The sequence below is a fragment of the Lactuca virosa genome, chromosome 7 (genome assembly GCF_052849685.1).
Source record: "Lactuca virosa cultivar CGN04683 chromosome 7, Lactuca_virosa_CGN04683_v6, whole genome shotgun sequence".
Taxonomy (NCBI): Eukaryota; Viridiplantae; Streptophyta; class Magnoliopsida; order Asterales; family Asteraceae; genus Lactuca; species Lactuca virosa.
The window spans coordinates 154809332-154832771 of NC_136432.1; the positions used below are offsets into that span (position 1 = coordinate 154809332).

Genomic DNA, 23440 nt, shown 5'->3' on the forward strand with positions numbered 1-23440 from the left:
TCACTCTTCAAAATCACTGTGAAACTAAACATTTTTAATGTTATTTGAACAATTTATTTGTATTTATGAATTAGGATTGTGCTTTTGTCATAATTATGAAGTTTTATTCACATTTTATAATTTAAGTGGTATAATATTTAATTATATAATTTATTTAATTGATTTTAAATGGGTTAACCAAAGTTTAACCCATTTGTTTAATAGGTTGGGTCGGAAATTACATAAACAGGTCAACCCGGTGACAACCCATTTATCTAAAAGGTTGGGTTGGGTTGGAAATATCAACCCATTTTAATAAACAGGTTGGGTTGGGTTGAAATTTTCAACCCAATAATTAAATGGGTTGAACCCGAACCCAACCCAGGTCGACCCATTGCCACCTCTAATTAAAAGGTACTATCTTTGTATCCTTAACACCTGAGATACATAGTGGGACTTAAATGTAGGGAATATTGTTCTTAGATATGGTCAAACGTTGGTCCTTAACCGGGCAGTTATAAAAGCCATTTTCAGGTCTGGTATGAACTATGCAAGAGGCTTATGTAGTCAAGATGGGATTTGTTCCTCTTATGTGTTGAGAGTTAGACATCTAAGGCGCCTTACCAAAAGCTGAACACCAAATGAGATTGATTGCGATCTGTATCTCATGTTCAACATGATGTCTGTGACAAAGGGATAACTGATAAACTTACCTTACACACCAATTGTAGCTTGGAGATTTGTAGGAATTGGGCGTTGATAGAATGACACAAAGTCTCATGTTGATGGGGGCAGTGAAATGTTGCTAGACGTTCACCACTATCTATATCAGTCTAATATGAATCTTGCACAAGTGAGAGATTGAAAGATCGTGTATGCTCAAGAATCATATTAAGTGAAATTGCTAATTAACATATGATACTAATGGGTCACACTAACAACAACTTGATACAATTGATTATTTATTAGAAATTGATTTTAATAAATATTCAATAAACTCTTATAATTAAATTGGAAATTATTTATTTCATGGAAATAATAATTTTCATTAGCAAGTAACATTACATAATTCATATGGTATGAATTATTAAGTCATGTACAACATTTTGGACTAGATAAATTCTTTTGTCTTTTACCAAAAACTTAAAGTTTATATTTTATAAACTTGGTTTATAAATTATATGACCCACGTCTTCTTTTATTAATGTATGTCCGAAAATACCTTACGAGATAAGAGGTATGGACTTTTGACTTATTTAATGTAAAGTAATAAGAAGCATGGGGAACCATCTAGCTAGTAGGTGCATGGGTGCTTAATGGTTAAAGACTCGTGAGTATTGTGTATGCTATATATGCATGAGAAAAGGCTTTCATTCTTTACACTTGATCATGTAAAATCCGAAACCTCTCCCCTTCTCTTACTTCTCTTTAGTTTTTTTAAGAACACATGAAGATTACTTGCTTTTATACTCTCTTGAAGTTCATACTTTGGTATGAACTTCAAGCTTAAGAGTTAAGAGTTTTAGACTAGCATCAACATCAAGTTGGCTTCTTGTTAGTGTCTCTAAAGTTCATCATTCTTCATCAACTTCCAAGCCTCCCAAGAGGATCCAAATAACTAAAAAGGTTGTTATTTGTTCTTCTTCTTCTTTGGTTGTGTTTGTTTTGTTTCCAAACTTTGCAAGATGATCCTCGTTTGGTTATAAACTTGTTTTATGTTATTCATATCATCAAGTCCCCTGTTGTTAAATATTATGTTTTTGAAGCTAGTTTTTGAATAAAAACCCAAAATAAATACGGAACAATCTTGCTCAGCGATATGAACAATCCAGTGGAGCTTCGCTGTATCAAGTTCAACAACAACTTTATTGTCTCTCTCTTAAGTTTCGGATGAATTTTCTGTTTACTTTACCAAAATCACAAAAATATGGGACAGATTGCACATTCTTTAAGATCTTCCATCATGTACATGTGGCACTACTTCGAAGATCCAGAAATTTATTGAATATCAACATCTCATACAACTACTTATGGGATTAAATGATTCATTCGAGGTCATTTGAGGTTAATTGTTGATGATGAAACCATTGCCATCTATGTTACGACCCAAAAATCAAGGGTAAAAATTTCATTTTTGATATAGCCAAAACATTGATACCATTTATTCCAAACATTCCAAAACATCGCTAAGTAAAACATTTATCAGAGTTCATCCCAAAATCATTCATTGCGGAAAACAGAGGTGTGTGCACTGCGACCAAGCCGGGCCCTTCCTTTCCAAATCGATGCTACCTTAAACCAAAACTGTAAACCGTAAGCACGAAGCTTAGTGAGTTCCCCAGAGCATACCCCACACAATCCACATAACCACATAATCCATATCAGCTATAACAGCTACATAAACCATATCAATCGCATAAGCCCTGCATATAAACATATAGAGATGTCGTGGGCTCCTCCCAAGGTCTTACTCCAGGATGTCATGGGTTCCCCCACATGCTTTTACACCTAAGTGCCATGGGCTCCCCCCTGGTCTTTAGCTGAAAAGCCATGGGCTCCCCCACATGGTCTTACATCCAAGTGTCATGGGCTCCCCCCATGGTCTTTAGCTGAAAAGCCATGGGATCCCCCACATGGTCTTACATCCACGTGTCATAGGCTCCTCCATGGTCTTCCATGCAAGTATCACAAAGACAACTAGCATACCACATAGTCAAATAGCATACCACATACTCACTAGTATATTGCATATACATGCATACCAGACATATCAGTAGTGAATCTACAATAAACACTACAACTAACTGAATGGGCCGGCCTTGGTGCCTTAGACCCATTGGTATGGTGAGAAGACTCACCTCGAATGCAGAAGCTTCCCGAATGACATCCTTAGCTGCTGCCCCACCGACTTCCCAAGCTATCAACACCAATCAATATACCCAATTAGAAAATTTGGGTTCCATACTATAATCCCTAATCCATACATGGGGTAAAATGATAATTCTAACCCTGGCCCAGTATGATCCAATATTGAGGCCCAAGCCCAAACAAAAGCCCAACACTATAATTGTTGGATTAGGTGTCTAAGCTCATAACTATAATTGATATGTACTTGACCCGAGAGTAGCATGGTCCATTTGGGTTGCATATCACCATAATAATTTGATAGGATGGACTTTTGAGAAGAGGTTAGTTATGATTTATTAATATATTATAAGTTCTAATATATTAATATGAAATCATATGATTTAATTTGTATTGATCAAGAATTAATTTGAAGTTAATTTAGTGATCAAAATAGACTAATTAAATTAATAGGGACTAATTATGTAAATTAGTTATATATATATATGGTTTGGGCTTATAATACATGATGGACTAAGTTTATGGATGAATCCATAAAGAGTTATCCCACTTGAATCATGGATCATGGATAATAAGCCCAAGTGTATGGATTAGGGTTTACCCATGACTCTTGGATTCCTACACTATATATATGACACCATATAGCCTAAAATGAGTTGCACAAGTTTTGCTAGAGTGTTCTTGGAGAGCCATAACCGATTTTGGTGTGCATAAACTCTCTCAAAATTCATCCTTTGTCTAAGGTGTGTTGTGAACCATTTGAGGTGCAACATTTGGGGCACTAAGTTCTTAATGGCCAAATACAACAAGTTCTATAAGCTACATAAAGAGGTAAACTCCTAACTAGTATTTTATGTTGTTTATGTCAATTGCATGTTAGTTGTAGGCTTAATGCTTTGGAAACAATATTGCATGTATAATTATAGAAAACATAGATCTAAAGCATTTAGGGTTGTATGTGCACCATAGGATGTTCTAGTATATACTAAAACCCAACAGTGGTATCAGAGGCATGAGTTGTTTTCTGTTATATTGTTGCAATTGTATTATTTTCAAAGCTGGAAAATCTGCCATTTTCGTTTCTGCATGCCCACAACGACGTGGCAATTTTTACCACGACGTGGTGAAGCATCAGATGGCAGATTTCGGTTTTCTTGGCATAATTTGGATTTGGGTAATTAACTATGGATTGTTTTCTTGATAAAAATTCGTTTTTTAATGTTATGAAAATAATTAGCCTCATCCAAATAAAAGATAATTGTCAAAATTTCAAGTTTAGTGTCAGTTTATATGATAAGCTAATTTATTTGCAAATTGTTGACTTGGTATTATCTAGCCTTATGAGTTAGAATAGATCAATGATAAATTATATGGTAATTTTATTAGTATAAAATATTGATCTAAATGCTTTTAAAGAACTCCATAACTTGTCCTCAAGTTATGGAACATGAAAAGGTTTTTTCATAAAAATCATATTAACTCATAAGTTATGGAAAACCAAAAGTTTTCAAGAGTTACAAAACTTTCCCTCAACTTTGGTATTTGAAAAGTCTCAAATTAAGAAACTCTTGTAATTAAAAGGTGTAACTCTTGGGTTCATAAATTAAAAAAAATAATTAAATAGTTTTTAATTTTGAATTTTTTATTTAGAACTTTGATGTCTTAAATAGTTCAATTACGCCTTATGGACTTTATTAAATTAATTAAAGTGTTTAATTAAAAGACATTAATAATTCCATAATGACATAGTTTAAGTTTAATTAAATTAAGATTATAATTTATTAATAGATTAAACCATCTAGAATTTTAAAAGTTTAAAATACACCCTTATACTATTATAATATTAAAAGTTTAATAATTATATATATATGTATAAGACAAGTCAGTCTTACCGTTAGTCGGCCTCATTCACGAAGCCGGTCTATAAAGGGGGTATAAGGTTACTGCCTATAAAATGGCAGTTTAATGGGTGTCCACTCTCACCCACCGCTTCCTTGACTGGTGGAGGGTCGTTAGCCGAACGGGTAGGATAGGACATTAATTCTCATTAAAAGTATAATGAAAATACCAAGTAACTAAACACTTATAAATTCCCAATTTTAGTTACTTAGGAAAAATGTGAATTTGGTGGTAATCCATGAAATTGCACTTTGCACCTTGCCAAGTCGTTAGTGGAGCGTGTGTGGTTAACCGACACACTAACTTGGACTAACAAGGGTGGCAAAGGGTAGCTCGATGTTTGTCATAGATCAATGGAGCGTGTGTGGTTAACAGGCACATTGATTAGGTGATAAATGACATAGAGAGTACCATGCTAATTTGCATGGTTATTCACACCTTTTTTGTGATCCTCGGCATCCCAATCACAAACTTGAAGTGCATAATCGAGATTAAACATGCCATTGAAAAGTTCAATGAATCTCAAAGGATCTAGGAATTTCAATTCATTTAAAACCTAAAGTTCATTTTCGTTTTTCATGGAGGAAATTGGTAAATCGTCATTTACCTACCTTCAAATATTTTGCAATTGGATTGCGGCATCCCTCTTCCGAATTGTAAAATATTGTGTTGGGTCCTAGCCTTAATATTTCATTTGGGTGTTATGTTAAGGATTTAAATTAACTCACTTGAATTTCTCCCTTATATATGTCTAGTTCTGACAACTATGGTCTTCCTGAATCCTTTCTTTATAAAGATGATATTCCACAAAACAATCAAGGTGAAAGATTAATCCCTTCTTCGTGTTGTAGTGGAACTTCACTTCCTCCACCTCCTCCAATAATTCTTCCTGACCCACAAGTTCAAAGACTTGAAAAGTTCAAGGTCACTCAAGCCCTATTGGTTAACAAACACCAAGATGGAAGGTCTGTGTGTGCACATGTCTTGGCGATGAAGTCACACATTGACAGACTGGGAATGTTGGGTGTCGTTGTTTCAAGGAAGTTGGTTGTTGACTTGGTTCTTCAATCACTTCCTAAGTCATATAGCGGGTTCTTTAAGGACTACTATATGGAAGATCACGACATGACCCTTATTGATCTAACATATTTGCTTGTTGCTGCTGAATCAACAATGATTTGGCACACTGGTAATCCAAATTTGATTGGAAGATCTATTTCCCAAACTTCCATGGACATTGAAAATGGCAACATTGGAAGTCCAGAAAAGCTTTCTCTTCCCAATGGAAAGGGATCGGCCATGGTCAAGTCATTTGACCAAATGGTAAAGAGAAATGCTAAGTCTGAGATAGTCCCGTGTACCATTCCCAAATAGTCCATATGTTTCTATTGCCATAAGAAGGGGCACTGGTTGCGAAGCTGTCATATTTACCTAAAAGATGGTAAAGTCAAAAAGTTTGACTCTACTTCAGGTAAAGTCCACTATCTAACTCTGTTAAGTTCCTATTTGGAGATTCTTAATACATGATGTAATGTAATTACATTTTGATGCTTTGTAGAATCGAAGGAAAGAAAAGAAGCTTAAAGGAAGAGTAAGTTGATTCTGATCGTGAAGAGATGAATTTCGATCGCATGGTTCGATGATCAGAATTTTGAGCTGCTGCTTAAGAGTTATGATATATTGCTTAGAAATAGATAACAACATAGTTTTCACTTGTATTTGCATTGTAAGGACAAGTTTTCCGCAAATTTTTAATAAATAAAGAAAAGTTTTTATCTTATTTTAAGTATCCTTACAATGGAATTTGTGAAAATTGTTGTTTATATGTTTCCATTGATAGCAATATTGGAAAATGGATTTGATTCTTTTGTTTGTGGTAGTGTCATAATTTACCAAATAAGGAAAGATTCTCATCACCGAAGTTTCAGTTGGATAGAAACGTGGAAGCATGCAACTTGTATTGCATGATGAATGCGAACCTTCATCTTTTGGAAATTAAGACTAATTCCTTGTTCACATGTATATGTGAGTCAGGTGACGGACTAGGGGATCAGGTACACTTGGTTGTGCGCTGATCAGGTCCACCATAAAGAACGATAAGACTATTTGTTATGATTTACTAAAGTTTTGTAAATATGGTTATGCTTACAAGATTAAGTGTAATTCTGAACCATTGGAAAAGTTTCAATGTATAGCAGAACGAATAAGAAGAATCAAATTAGGAAGAAAGATAAAAGTTTCTCTAATCTGAAAAGAAGGGAGAGTACTTGAGTATCGTGTTTTATGATTATCTTAGTGATTATGAAACCATATCACAATTGATTCTCTAAGGACATCTTAGTGCATTTGTATGGCTAAGAAGAGGAATCGTGAATTGTTGAAATGGTTAAATCAAAAGGTGAATCATACTTCGTTCCAAAATCGAGCCTCGAGTGACATAATCTTAAGAAAGGTTTATAACACTTATCAGATGTAGAGTAAAATGTTTTCTACTCTTGTACATTTGAAATTGGTAAGTTGTGATGTTTTGGATAAAACAAAGACCAACTAAGACCAATTGTGTGAAGTGTTTGTCTTGATAAGAAACCGCACTAACTCTTGAATATTTGTTTGTCAAGTAATGCTCATTGACAAATAGAATCTTATATGTCAAGAGGTTAGTGGGAGTCTTAAGATCTTGAAAAGATTCAAGAACTAATCAAGAATAAACCTATTGTTAATCACTAGCACATGACTTGAGGTTTGTAACCTATCGTGTTGACATATTCTTGTTTCTGTGCCCATTCCAGTTAAAGTTGACTATGCATGTGAGTTCTATAAGTGCTCAATTGTTTGCATAACAACTTGGAAGCAATGGTAGACACTTGTGCTGCCAGGTGGCAAGAAATTAAGATTGAACAAGTTCAGTCCATATGAGTTTGGATTTATCACTAACCTTGTCTTGTGATTATGGTTATGACAAATTCACATTAATAGGAACACATACACCATAAAAATCTAAGTGTCATAAGGTTTCTCTCCAATTCATGAAAATGATTGAGAGGAAATGCTTTCACTAAGTAGATTTTAAATAGTTAGCAATTGTGATATTTGCATTCTCAAATTCGATTATGATTACGAAATCCCTCTTCATAGTTCGAATTGTGATAGGGGTGAGCATGGTGCGGTTTTTGGCCAAAACCGAACCGAAAACCGCAACTTCGGTTTTTTGAAGTTTAGAAACCGCACCGTTCGGTTTTTATGCGGTTCGGTTTTTGCGGTTCTTTTACGGTTTTTTGCGGTTCGGTTTTTTTTTGCGGTTTTTTGTCGGGATTTTTTTTGTTTTTGTTTTTCCTTTTTACTAAAAATCAGGTAACTCAGCGAGTTACTTTGACTCGGATGAGGAGTGCCAATCAATTCTTGAGAAACTTTACATAAAGATGAGGAGCTCAAGATTTTTCATCCCCAGCAATGTGAGATTCCTCAAAAAATATGGGTTAAAAGTCGTAGACTTAACTCTCTTATATAAAAGGTGAGAGTGGTGAAAGTTTTATCTCAAAGGCGACGTAGGATGCTCTTATAAGGATGACAAAATTAAAGCCTAAATGATATCTTGGAGATGAACCGATACCACCACCTCTTGGTTTGAAATCAAATGACATAACCACTCATCTAACATTCTTCTAATTTTGAATATAATATGAATTAAATATAATATTTGTTTCAATGCTACATATGATAATATCAATTAATGTATTCATAAAAATGATACTATCATCACTAGTACTCTTCATATTTAAATGTTAAAAAATATCAAAACCATTATTTTTTCTTGTAAATATCACAAAATGTATGCTTAAAAATATACAATCATCATCTAATAAGATAGATATTTATATTTATAGGAATTTTAATTTTCACGAATTCTCCATTCTTACAAATATCAACACTTAATATATATATATATATATATATATATATATATATATATATATATATATATATATATGCGGTGCGGTTCGGTTTTTTGCGGTTTTTGCAAGACTAGAAACCACACCGCACCGAACATTTTCGGTTTTTGCAAAACTAAAAACCGCACCATCGGTTTTTATTTCGGTTTCGGTTTATGCGGTTTTTTCGGTTTGCGGTTCAGTTTTTGCTCACCCCTAAATTGTGAGAAATGGCAAAGGTCTAAACATTTGAGACTTATTAATGTAAATTCTAAAATTGTTTAGACACACATGTGAGCTATCTAAGGAAATGTGTATGAGTTTGAGAAGCCTAGATAAAGTTTTATCGAAGCATCTCGTATCAGAAATCTGAACTTTGGTAAGGAAGTCAATAAGTATTGATTTCTAGAAGTCCAGCTGATTTCTGGGTACATGTCAAAGCTAGTGGGAGCATAAGTATTATGCTAGTAAGATAATAATTATTATGCTAGTGGGAGCATAATTATTATGGTAAGTGTTGCAAGTTAGCAATGTTAATTATAGAAAACAAAAGTTTCAATTCGCAAAATTGCAGGGTTTGAAACGTTGTTTTGCTATAATTAAGGGAGAGGAAATTATACTTCATTTCAATTCTAAAAGCTTAAATTGAGATTTAAATCAAGTTTAGTCACATATATATATATATATATATATATATATATATATATATATATATATATATATATATATATATGAATGTTATGTTGAAAAGATTCGACATAAGGAAATTCTATATATGGAAATGTTATAGCAAGAGACTGGTAAAGTATCACGTCTTTATTATGAATCGTATCCCATATGCTTTGGGTATAGGATCGATTGCATATGCTATAATATTTATGTGTTCTGAATTTTTCCAAATTCCTGGGGCATTATGAGGGAAAATGGACTAGAACTGGATATGACTAAAATGGTTAAGCAGATATCGAGGACAATCTAAGGTTTACCAAAGATTGGTTTTGCTTATGGACAGTTGGAAGTATAGTGTAAATTTTGGAAGGACCATATTGACATATTCTGAAAAGAGGCAACTCTTGTTCAGAAGTGATAGTCAAAATGGGAATATAGAAATGTTTCCATAAGTGGAAGTTATTCTTTAAATCTGTGTAAGATTAGAAAACTTAATGCAAGAAGGATGTTCAAAGGAATGTACTTTGAATGTGAGACTTCGTTTCCATGGAATTGGTCTCCATTTGAATACTTTTTAATGTCTGTTGCCAAGTCTCTGTGACTTTTGTGCATAGTCATTACAAGAGGATCATTGCATATAAGTTTAGAATCTAACAGATTACAGAAAATGGCAAGAATTTGGTATTCTTACATTTACGATAAGGATTTGGAATTGTGAAATGAGCATCATTGAAATGTTGTCCATTGATCTCTTTCACAAAGAGGGGACCATAGACAAACGTAGTGTGCATTCTTGGAGCATGGCATAACTATTGTCTTAATTCAAGTATTAAGTTGATTAATCGAAACATTATACAATGAATATGCGTAATCAATATGGTGATTAAAGAAAAGGTGTTTTTATTTATATTCATAAGTTCTGAACCCATATTGGATTCGATTATTCTTGTGTTTCGCTTTGCATGTTTTGACTTCCCAAATAACTAGGTTATTCAAACTATCCAAAGTCGATCATACTTTGGAAATAGGTATTGAGGCAAGACTGTCATGAATCCGACTATAGAATGTCTAGGTGTTTTAGACATAGCACTGCGGTGTTCATGAGTACTTCTAGAATAAGATTCGAGTATTGGATTAAACCCACGCTCATCTGAATCACTTCATGGATTTTATCACTCGTGATTGTGAGACAATAATATCTTATATTCTTAAAACAGAGACATGTGAGTTGTAGCTTACAAATCGGTTGCACATTGATGATGCGTAAACGCACCAGTAACTTGGTGTTATAAAACGCATTGTTGTGTGTGATTTGATGAGTAAATATAGCAAGTGTATGAGTCGAAGTTTATCCATTCCTTTTACCCTTATAGGGATAAAATCGATATTTGTGGGCCCCTCGATGATTTAGTGATGACAACCCTAAGTGCTTGGCCAAACCTGGACTGATTTGATTTGTTCAATTAGTCAGTCGTCATAAATCGGAAATCGGGAAACAACAGATGGACAGAGAGAATGGTTATAATCCATGTCTCAGTCCATATGATATTTTGTAGAATGGAGGAATATATGATCCCTTATCTAATGGACGCGTCATTGACTATGTCAGAGTTCGACAGCGGCTTTTAAGAGCTACGATTGCTAGTCGGGATTTTGGAGTCGTACTTGCAATAATAGTTATTAGACTTATCCAAATGGGAGACTGTTGGATTAGGTGTCTAAGTCCATAACTATAATTGGTATGCACTTGACCCGAGAGTAGCATGGTCCATATGGGTTGCATATCACCACGACAATTTGATAGGATGGACTTTTGAGAAGAGGTTAGTTATGATTTATTAATATATTATAAGTTCTAATATATTAATATGAAATCATATGATTTAATTAGTATTGATCAAGAATTAATTTGGAATTAATTTAGTGATCAAAAGAGACTAATTAAATTAATAGGGACTAATTATGTAAATTAGTTATATATATATATATATATATATATATATATATATATATATATATATATATATATATATATATATATATATGGTTTGGGCTTATGATACATGATGGACTAAGTTTATGGATGAATCCATAATGAGGTAGCCCACTAGAATCATGGATCATGGATAATATGCCCAAGTGTATGGATTAGGGTTTACCCATGACTTTTGGATTCCTACACTATATATATGACACACTATAGCCTAAAATGAGTTGCACAAGTTTTGATAGAGTGTTCTTGGAGAGCCATAACCGATTTTAGTGTGCATAAACTCTCTCAAAAGTCATCCTTTGTCTAAGGTGTGTTGTGAACCATTTGAGGTGCAACATTTGGGGCACTAAGTTCTTAAAGGCCAAATACAACAAGTTCTACAAGCTACATAAAGAGGTAAACTACTAACTAGTATTTTTTGTTGTTTATGTTAGTGGCATGTTAGTTGTAGGCTTAATGCTTTGGAAACAATATTGCATGTATAATTACAGAAAACATAGATCCAAAGCATTTAGGGATGTATGTGCACCATAGGATGTTGTAGTATATTAAAACCCAACAATAATGTCCATAAATCCATCAATGGACCTAATCTGCGAAGGCCCAATACCAAAAAGGCCTAAAATATTGAATAGTCAACCCTAGTCAACTCCCGGTCAAGTCAAAGTCAACAGTCAAGGTCAACAGTCAATGTTGACCTCAACTTGTCGAGTGCATCCAGCAACTCGTCGAGTCACCTGAGTACTCGTCAACTCGCCGAGTTACCTATGTAACTCGTCCAGTTCCTTAAAGTCCAGAAGACCGCAAACTCATGCAGACCAAAACCCTAATCCTTCGTTGCACTCATCCATAATCTCGAAAATGGGTAAACCCTACCCGACTCTTCGAGTCGACTAAGGGACTCGACGAGTTCCTTTAGTCCTTTTTGTGTTCGGTCCTTTCCAGTGGGATCCAAGGTCCCAAACTTCAGATCCAACCCCCTAGGGTTGAGATACCACGTAAAGTTGCTAACTTTACATCCATGCAAGGCATTAAAGGCTAAAAACACTTAATCAAAGCTTGTCAAGGGACTTAGAGCATGGAGGAGGGCCAAGACTTGATAATGTAGGTAACTTTAAGCCCCCAAAGGCCCTGAGATGTCTAGATCTAAAGCCATATCTTCATGTCATGCTCAAAACCAAGTATGGTACCAAACTAGGCTAATAATGGCCATAAACTTTCATAGAATGAGATCTAAGCAATGGAAGGTCAAGGTTTCGACTTTATACCTTAAAATAGTTGCCACACTGAAGGAAATCCCGGATCTACTGCCTTCCACTCAATCCAACCTCTTCAAGCTTCAAGTTCCTTCCAAAAGAGCACCAAGAATCACTTTCCAAGCTCACATACACACAAAATGGGAGATGAGACACGATTTAGGGTTTCTCTAGACATAGGAGGTGATAAGGGAGGCTACAAGTGAGGCTTAAGGCCTTTAAATAGGGTACAAACCCTGAAAATTAGGGGTTCCCTTTTCAGCTCCTACTTGTCGAGTTGGTGCCTTCCAACTCGTCGAGTATGTCCTTCATCCTGCGTCCAATATGATTTCTACTCGACAAGTTGGAGCTCCCTAACTCGTCGAGTCCCAGCCCAAAACTCTAAAAATGTTGAAAACTGGCCAATACCTAAACCAAGCGTTACAATCTATTTCCTCTGCTTAGTATCTCCTTTTTCAAGAATAAAAACAAAGAGGAATTAACATTCCAACCTCTCTCAATTCTGATGCAATTGCTATACAAGCCTCTTATGATGTTAATTCAAAGAAAAAGACTCTTACCTGTAATCATTGCAAGAAAACAGGACACACTAAACCCCAATGTTACCGAATCAATGGCTTCCCCTCGACCTTCAAATTCATTAAAGTAAAAAGAGATGAACCTCGATCTACTGCTCAAAACGTTATTGTGAATCCGATGTCTTCAATAGATGCAAGTTCTTCTTTTCCTATCATTGTTGAGCAATATAATCAGTTTATGTAAATTTTCAACAATCTCAATCTTTACTCTCCAACTACATGAACTACATCACTTTCTTCTATAACTGATGGTGAAATGTTCACCAATCACAATATTTTTCATGTATTGTTGATTATGGATCTTCGGATCACATGTGCTCTAATCGATCTTTGTTTGTCACTTTTCATAAACTTACTCAGCCTCATCTCATTGGTCTTCCTAATGGTCATGCAACATCTACTGATTCTTATGGTGATGTTCAATTGTATGATTCTATCACTCTTCATAATGTTTTGTATGACCCTGCTTTTAAGTACAATCTCGTTTCTGTCACTAAAATGACATCTCAACTTCACACATTATCATTTTCACTGATAAATACTACATGTTTCAGGACCCTTTGTTGAAGAGTAAGCTTTATTTGGCCATTTTGGGACAAAAGATCAATGATCTTTATGGTTTTTATCACAAAAGTATAAGAACTAGTCTTTCTTTTAATTGTTTTGTACTCAAATGTTTCAATTCTACATTATTGAACAAAGATTCTATTGTATTTTTTTGGCATAATAGAATGGGTCATGCTTCATTTGAAACTCGTCAACATCTTAATGTCATTCCTTATGGAAAGGGCATTTTTGGTATTTCACCATGTACCATTTGTTTTAAATCAAAACAACACCGCCTTCCTTTTCCCATCAATCAAACTATTTCTAATGAACCTTTTGATTTGATACACATACATGTATGGGTTACATACAAACATAGTTCTCATGATGGTCATAAATTCTTTCTTAATATGGTTGATGATTGTACTCGATATACATTGGTTCATTTGATGCCAAACAAAGGAGTTGTTATATCTTTAATCAAGGCATTTGTTACACACCACATTCGAATATTCAAACATCTTCCAGTTCCACTTCTTCACATACCAATAATACCCTTCATGATGAAGCTTCTTCAAATAATATTTCTCATGATTTGCCTACAGAATTTCACAATGTCGAACCATAAGTTCCACATCCTCTGAGAATATCTTCTCGAAATATCAAACAACCTACACATCTCCAAAATTACATATGTAATCATACTCAGACTTCAGAATGTAATCATACACTTACTAATTTGTGTATTCTCACATCATCTACTCCTAATTCTCATTATTTTCAATCTTCTTCCCAAATTTCCCTTCATACTACAAATTATCATTTTGAGCCTGCTTTCTACAATCAAGCCAAGGGTAATCCTCATTGGGAAGATACTATGAACAAAGAATTACAATCTTTTCAACTTAATAATACTTTGACTCTCATGAAACTTCCAAAGGGTAAAAATGCCATTTCTTGTAGATGGTTTACAAGGTCAAACTAAAAGTTGATGGATCTATAGAGACATACAAGTCACGGCTTGTTTCTATGGGGTTCATATAAAAGGCAGAAGTGGATTATTATGAAACTTATTCTCCAGTTGTCAAGTTCAACACTGTGAGATGTCTTGTTTCAGTTGCAGTCAAGAATGGTTGGCTAATTCAGTAATTCGATGTTAACAACACATTTCGTCCTGGAGATTTATATGAAGATATATACATCAATCTTCATCAAGGTTTAAAAGTTTATTTGTAACACCCTGTTCCGAATCGTTTCCTATTTTGGAGTAGTGATCAGGGATTGGGTATTAGCGAGCTTGGGACCCTTGAAGAATTGAGATTTGGACTCATTTGGGGTTGGATAATGTAATTTGGATGATTCGGGTATTCGGTTTGTGTTTTGGAATCAAAGGGTATTTCGGTAATTTGTCAGCTCGGGCTTCTATGGAAATGGATGTTCGTTCGGTATTTGGTAAGGAAAGTACAAGTTGATGGAAGTGTAGAGCTTCTCGTTACCTTTATATGCATATAAGGATCGTCAGAATCGGAATTATAACGAAGAAGTTATGGCCTTCGGATATGTTAGGGTTTGTGGGGAAATCCTAGTACGCAGGGCGTACTCATGCGAAGGGCATTATGCTGCGTGTAATTTTGGGTACGCTTAGCGTACTGCGAGGGTCAGATCGGGTTTACGAGACCTCGTACTCTGGGCGTACGAGGAGTACGCGGGGCGTATGAAGGAAAAGTGAAACCCCTAATTCTTGGAGTTGTACCCTATATAATCTCATTAAGTCTTTTTGGTTGGTCCCTATACCAACCTTCAAGTTCCCAAAACCCTATAAATCGTCTCTAAGCCTCCATGGTTGTAATTTTGAGCTCATGATGTGCATTTTGGTGTTTTTGGGTCATTTCCAAGAAGATGGAGTTTGATGTAAGGTTGTAAATCAAGGAAGAGCTTATGGATCTAGATTATGTGCTTCATTTCTAGCTTGTTTTAGGTAAACAACTTTGCTCTTGTTCATTGATTGGCTTAGATCTAGTTTGTATGAGTTTTTGGTTCATTTTGGTCCCAAGAATGAGATCTAGTGGTTTGGTACCACTCCAGAAGCTATGAGTTGCCACTCTAAGAGTTTCTGAGGTTCTAGATGCTTAAAGTTGTCTCCTTTAGGGTTTGGAATCCCCCATGCATGAGATGGTGTCCATCTGGTGAAAGTATAATGCTTTATTTTAATGTTGGGTTCTTTTGGGGCATGCAAAGTCATCAAGTCAATGACTTTATGGTCCTAGATGTTCTTTAAGAAGTAGATATGTGGTTTGGACTCCTGGTCTTGAGCATTAAGTGCTTAATGGATGAGTATGCTGGGCAAACAAGTCTGTACGCGCAGCGTACAAGCCAAATTGCATGTACGCTTAGCGTACAACTGAGTACGCCCCGTGTACTCAGTTAGGAGGGTTTTGGACTTTGATTGTTGGGCTTCTGTTTGGGCTACCTTTTGGGGCTTGGTTGTTTGGGGCTTTGTTGGAACAGCTGGGAATATGTGTTTTGGATTAGGAAAAGTTAATGGGCTTTAAGGTAAGGCCCATGTAATGGTTTGGGCCTAATTTGTAAAATTGGGCCATAAGTGGGCTTTGGATGATTATTGGTTTGTGGACCTTTATGATGAGGAGTTTGGGCCTTAGTCTTGGACCAAACTACGTGAGGGGTAAAATGGTCTCTTTACCCCATATATGGATTATTGGATTCGGTTTGGAACCCAATTGTTAATTGGGTGTTAATTGTTTGATTGCGCGGAAATTCTAGGTCAGAGATTTATTTGTGGGTTCAGCTGTCGAGGTGAGTCTTCTCACTATATCCATGGGTCGAAGGCACCAATGTCGGCCCATTATTTGTTATGTGGAATTCTAGTTGGCTCTGTGATGCTTGCATGAAAGACCATAGGGGTAGCCCATGACACTTGGATATCAGACCATGTGGGGAGCCCATGACATTTCAGGTCAAGACCATAGGGGGAGACCATGACACTTGGATATCAGATCATGGGGGGAACCCATGACACTTGGATATCAGACCATAGGGGGAGCCCAAGGCATTCCAGGTAAAGACCATGGGGGTAGCCCATGGCAACTATATGTATGTTGCATGATATTTTGTGGCTGTATGTTATGTGGTATTTTTGGAGAAACTCACTAAGCTTTATGTTTATGGTTTTCAGTTTGTGTTTCAGGTACTCCGGTTTTCAATTAGAAGAGCTCGGGATGATTGTAGAGCACACACCACAAGTTTCCGCATTCTGTGAATTACTCTGATTTGATGATGTTTTGTTAAATCCTGGTTACCTCGGTTTTATGGGAAAGATATGTATGAACGATTTATTAATCTAAAAACAAAAATTTTTATGTCATGATTTTCGGGACGTTACATGATTCACCATCTTTGGTATGTAAACTCAACAACTCATTATACGATTTGAACAACCGTCTAGACAATGGTATGCCAAACTTGCTAATGATTTACAGACCAGAGGTTATCATCATTCCTCCAATGATTACTCATTATTTTTAAAGAATAATGGTTCATCCATTATAGTCATAGTAGTGTATGTCGATGACATCCTTATTACAAGATATTATTTGATTGAAATTGCTTCGCTTAAGAATTTTCTCAATGATACTTTTCAAATCAAAGACTTGGGAAATATTGGATATTTCTTAGGATTGGAATCCGTTCTGTTAAAAATGGTCTTATGGTTCATCAACAAAAGTATATTCGAGAATTGATCAAGTTCTATTCCATGGAAGATTCTCCTGTTGTCTCCACACCTTTGCCAATTAATCTTCAGTTGTTACCAAATATGTCCAATCCTCTTGTAGATCCAACATCATACAAGAAATTGATTGGAAAATTAATTTTTTTGGTTCACACAAGACCGGATTTATCTTTTGTTGTTCAACATCTTATTCAATTCAGCCAAAATCCTTGTCAAAATCATTATAAAGTTGCATTGCATGTTATTCAATATCTCAAAGGAACTTGTTCTCAAGGATTATTGTTCAATAATGCAAAAGATTATCGATTAGAAGCTTATTGTGATTCTGATCGTGCCTCGTGTCCCATTACCAAAAAGCCAGTCAATGGATACTTTATTCTTTTTGGAGGAACACCTCTTTCATGGAAATCCAAAAAACAGATCATCATTTCTCTTTCATATGATGAAGCAGAATACAAATCAATGAGACGTGTATGCTCCGAATTGGCTTGGGTAAGTCGAGTTCTTGAAGAATTACAAGTCAAGAATCTTACACCCATTCCACTGAAGTCCGACAACCTCGCAACTGTGTATATTGCTAAAAATCATGTATTCCATGAAAGAACCAAACATATTGAGGTAAATTGTCACTATATTCGACAAAAGCTGCAAGATGGTCTTATTGTGTTGTCTCATTGTTACTACTTCAAATCAGTTGGACGATGTGTTTACCAAATCCTTAAATGGTCCCAAACATAAAAATGATGTATCCAATTCGGGATTTCCTTCATGTCCCCCAGATTGAAGGGGGGTTGGGGGGGAAGGGGGGGTGTTAGCGTAAGGGCATTTTAGCCATTTCTTGTAAAGTTAGTTACATTGTTTGTTACGGAAGTTAATATTTAATAGCTAAAGTTAGTTGTTTGTTAGCTTCTATTTAATCGGTTCATGTAATGTATCTGTATAGTATTTTCAATTCAATCAATGAAATTTTCTCTCAAGATTTCATAGCTAAATCATGTCTATAGATATTCAGAAAAATTAGCTTTAAAGCTTTTGAATTTTATAAAAAATAAAGACAAACATGGTTAAAATAATATTTGACGAGGGTAATATAGTAAATTGGTTATAATAGATAACATATTTTTTGAACGCATTAAAGTAATTTTTGTATTTAAAACTTATTGTTTAAAACAAAAACTTTAAGACCGTACATATTCTGAATATAATGTTTTTTAATTTAAGTTTTGCTTTTTTAGTAAAATAAAACTAAAAACTCTAAAAAAAACTCAATGTCAAACATGTCCCATTTTTTTTGCCCTCAATATATAATCTGGCTGACTGGCTTAATCAAATAACCTTTCGGTCTATTTGTTATTCTGATAATTAGTTTTTTTTTTCTTTGCCGACAAAACAAAGTGAATAGTTGTTTAACTGTTCGTGTTCACCTTTGGGTTTTTAATTTAATCGGAACTGTTTGTAATCAAACAAATATATATTATTATATTTTCCAATTTGTAAGTTACATAATTAATGTTTTGAATAAAACGGTACCTCCAATGCGACATCATTTTTAAGTAAATGTTAAACCATGCGAAACTATGTTTATTCTTAATAAAATGTGGAACTTAAAATTTATAAGTAGAAACATATCAAAAAGATTTTGAATAGGTCTGCAAGCTGCAAAATAAATAACGTGCTATCCACTTTTTTTATGGTTTGATTTGGTTTTCAACCATTAAATCGTCATTAATTTAATTAATTTTCCACTTTACTTATCCAAATCTATTTATTATATAAATGACTAGCTATTCATAATATTAAAAAATTAAAAAGTTCCAAATATAAAATGACAGGTCTATAATATTTCTGGTTTATAAATAAAATTGGGAATAATAATTTGACATTTGTCTTCTGCTTTCACATCCATTGAATTTGAAAAATTATTTATAGTTTTTTAGTTTTAAATTCTCATACGACCTTTACAAAATAAAAAGTCCACCCAAACACAATTTTTTATTCGAGAAAATTCATGAAATAACCAAATTAAGGGGTGTTTTAAGCATTTAACCATAAAATTTGGAGTTTTGGTAAATGACCACGAGATCCGCAGAGGGAGCTCTGCGGATCGGTTTAACCCTCTGAGGAACTTAGCACAGTACCGAGGAAATGAGGTGGCACCACTAAATGACAAAAAATTTCGGGGCTTTTATGGTTCCGCAGAGTTGGCTCTGCGGATCCTTTTATGGTTCTGCGGATCGCTAAATGTTTCTGAGGATCGGTCGAATATCCCAAAATTGCCAAAACCAACCTCATTCCTCATACCCTAACTGCAGAAAGAGGAAGGAGGCGACTCGAAGACGTTGAATCGATCATTCCAATGGTGCGTAAATCGCGGATTGTGGAACAACTACACCCCGATGTGTTATCTGATGACTATGGAACATATGTAAGTTTATTTTTCCTCCTTTTGAAATTGTATGAAAACGTAATTGTCCGATTTTTGAATTAATTATATGTTGTTAGGGTGTATGATAGTTTGTATGAGTGTATGAAGTTTAGTAACTAGTAAATCCCGATTTTTTGCCCGATTTTAGCCCTGAAAGTGTTTTTTCTCCGAAGAACAGATTCGCAAAGGTGTGTAGCTCAAGAACAGATCCGCAGAGCCCCATCTGCGGATCGACGTTCACCTCTACGAAATTCCAATTTTTTTTATTAATGGTAGGTTGTATTGGCAAATTAACTAACAAAATCTTATTTTACTTGTGACCCTCTTCCTAACGATTAAAACTATGAGAAGATTGGCATTGAGAACATCATTAGGGCATTATTGTCTATTTACTATTTTTTTTTCAATTATAATTATTTAAAATTATAAAAAATGATTATTAAGTAACAAAAATTATTAAAAAAAATAGACCTGTTGATTTTGGTACAAATAATCAAAGTACATTGCTATTAACCTAGACTTGTTGGCACTAAGTAATTATTGGACATGCGAGTGACTTTAAGATGCTATAATAAACAGAAAATATAAGTAATTTCACATGTTAGCCGGAAAAAGAAAATGAAAATGAAAGTAAGAAGAAACTATAATAAAGAATTGACTGAAAGTGCCTTGCTATTTTTTGTTTTGTTATAGCATTTCACTTTCAATTTTGTTATTACAACATTGTACTTTTCAAATCAAAATTAGGATGATATTTCTTGTTGGTAGCCAAAATAACAGATTATTTGAAGATATGCTAGAATAAATGTAACACCCCGACTCTCAGGTACAAACTTCAGTCTTATATTTCCATTGAAAAGGGTCGACTTGACGAGTTGGATGCCATACTCGTCGAGTAGGCATGGTTTTGGCGCGGGTCTTAAGTGACCGACTCGACGAGTTGGAGGACAAACTCGACGAGTTGGAGCTGGAGGATGAAACCCTAATTTTCGGGGTTTTGCACCCTATTTAAAGGGTCATTAGCCTCCCTCACAGCCCCTTGTGAGTCCAGAAACCCTAAATCGCCGTTTTTCTCTCTTTTTGTGTGATATTAAGCCTTGTGGTGAATTGTGGAAGGAAGATCTTGAAGTACTCAAGTATCACTTCTCTATTCACCCGGGGGCCACCAAGATGTACTGGGACTTGCGATTGAATTACTGGTGGTCGTGCATGAAGCGAGAAATCGCTTGGTACGTTGAGAGGTGCTTGACCTGCAGGATGGTCAAGGCCGAGCACCAGAGGCCGCATGGCAAGCTGCAGCCTCCGGAGATTCCCATGTGGAAATGGGAGCAGATCACGATGGATTTCATCACCAAGTTTCCGAGGACGACGAAGGGGTTCGACGCTATCTGGGTCATCGTGGATGGATTGACCAAGAGTGCTCATTTTCTGCCCATTCGGGAGAGCTCATCAGACGAGAAGCTGGCTGATGTGTATATACGCGAGATTGTCACTCACCATGGGGTTCCGGTCTCTATCGTCTCAGACCGTGATGTTCGGTTTACCTCCTGATTTTGGCAGAAGTTCCACGAGGAACTGGGCACACGACTGCATTTCAGTACAGCCTATCATCCGCAGACGAACGGCCAGAGTGAGTGTACTATACAGACTCTTGAGAATATGTTGAGATCCTGCATTATTGACTTCGGTGGGAGCTGGGACTCCTACCTACCACTTGCAGAGTTCTCCTACAACAACAACTTTCACTCCAGCATTGGTGTTCCACCGTATGAGCTGTTGTATGGGCGGAGGTGCCGCACCCCAGTCTGTTAGGGTGAGGTGGGTCACAGGGTGATGGGTCGGACCGAGGTAGTCCTGCAGACTACCGATATGATTCAGCAGATTAGACAGCGGCTGCAGACCGTGCAGAGTCAGCAAAAGAGTTACGCTGACAGGCGCCGATCTGAGCTGGAATTTCACGTTGGTGATATGGTATTGTTGGATTAGTGTCTAAGACCATAACTATAATTGGTATGACTTGACCCGACCCGGCATGGTCCATTTGGGTTGTACTTCACCGGAACAATTTGTATGGATAGACTTATGAGAAAATGATATTTATGATATATTAATATATTATAAGTTAGAATATATTAATATGAAATCATATTATTTAATTAGTATTGATCAAGAATTAATTTGGAATTAATTTAGTGATCAAAAGAGGCTAATTAAATATGGACTCTTATATATATATATATATATATATATATATATATATATATATATATATATATATGGAATGGGCCAAGGTTTATTTAGGATGGGCTAAGAGTGTATGGAAGTCCATGGATAGTCCATGGAGCTTTTAACCCATAGATCCTATGTAAATGAAAGGTCATGGGTAATAGGGTTTACATGGATGTAACCCTAATCCTCCATAATATATAAAGGGGTCCTTGGCTCGCAAAATGGGCACTAGTGTGTGTGAAAGAAAAGGTGGCCGATTTTAGTGAGCTCCATATTCTCTCAAAGTTCTTCCAAGTTGTTTTGGTGATTTGTGATACCACTTGAGGCATTCATATTATTGGTGCTAGGCTCTTAAAGCTCCAAGGAATCAACCACAAGGAAAAAAATGTATGTAATTATATCTAGTTTTATTATGCAAGTTACATATGATTATATGCTAATTAGGGTAATACCTTGGAATATTCAAGTTTGCATGTATAATAGAGAAAACATAGATCCAAGGTATTTAGGGTTGCATGTACACCTTAGGAGTGTTAGAATGCTCAAACCCCAACAGTGGTATCAGAGCCTAGGGTTGTTTTCAATTATATTTGATGCTACTTGCTGTTTAAAGTTGAAAAACTCGAGTTTTCTGCGTTCTGGGTGATGAAATCGCCGAGTCCACTGATGGAGTCGACGAGTCCATGTACAAAATGTGCTACTCGACGAGTCATGTTCATGGACTCGTCGAGTTGGATGGGCAGAGTGCAGAAAAACGTTTTTTGGCCCCCAAATGGATAGGATCATTATTCCAAATTGTTTTGAATCATAAAAAATATTTTTTTTAGATATGACAATGATCATGCTAATCCATTTGAAAGGTGATTGTCAAAATTTCATGTTTTCTATTAGTTTATATGATTAAGTCTAATTGCATGGAATTTGTTTGAGTTGAATTACCTAGTTCATATTAGTTTAATCTAGAACTTGTACATTCTTGGTTGAATTGTTGTTTTTGATGATTTTAATGGACTCCATAACTTGTACTCAAGTTATGGAATTCCAAAGGTTTTTCTTTTAAATGGATCATTAAAAGTCATAACTTATAAAACGTGAAGAATCTCTTTTCCATAAATTGTTTTATGATCTCCATAACTTGTCCTCAAGTTATGGATTTTCAAAAGTCTTGCCATTAAAGAAACATTAAACTCATATGTTATGAATATGAAAGGTTTTGAATAGTTTCAAAGCTTGCCCTCAAGTTTTGGAATTTGTAAAGTCAACCATGAGGGGGATGGAGTACACCAATGAACATATAGTTCACCAACACCTACAGGATGCGAAC

General features: G+C 35.4%; 1 protein-coding gene across 1 annotated transcript; it reads left to right on the forward strand.

Annotated features, from left to right (window-relative positions):
• Positions 1–17486: 17486 nt before the first annotated feature.
• Positions 17487–18200, forward strand: LOC145127254 (secreted RxLR effector protein 161-like). Its single transcript, XM_079062475.1, has one exon. The coding sequence runs from the start codon at positions 17487–17489 to the stop codon at positions 18198–18200; it is 714 nt and encodes a 237-aa protein (XP_078918601.1).
• Positions 18201–23440: the final 5240 nt, after the last annotated feature.

Bases quoted from the DNA above. Each gene is read 5' to 3' on its own strand.
- LOC145127254 (XM_079062475.1), top strand. From the start codon at position 17,487: ATGGAAGATTCTCCTGTTGTCTCCACACCTTTGCCAATTAATCTTCAG.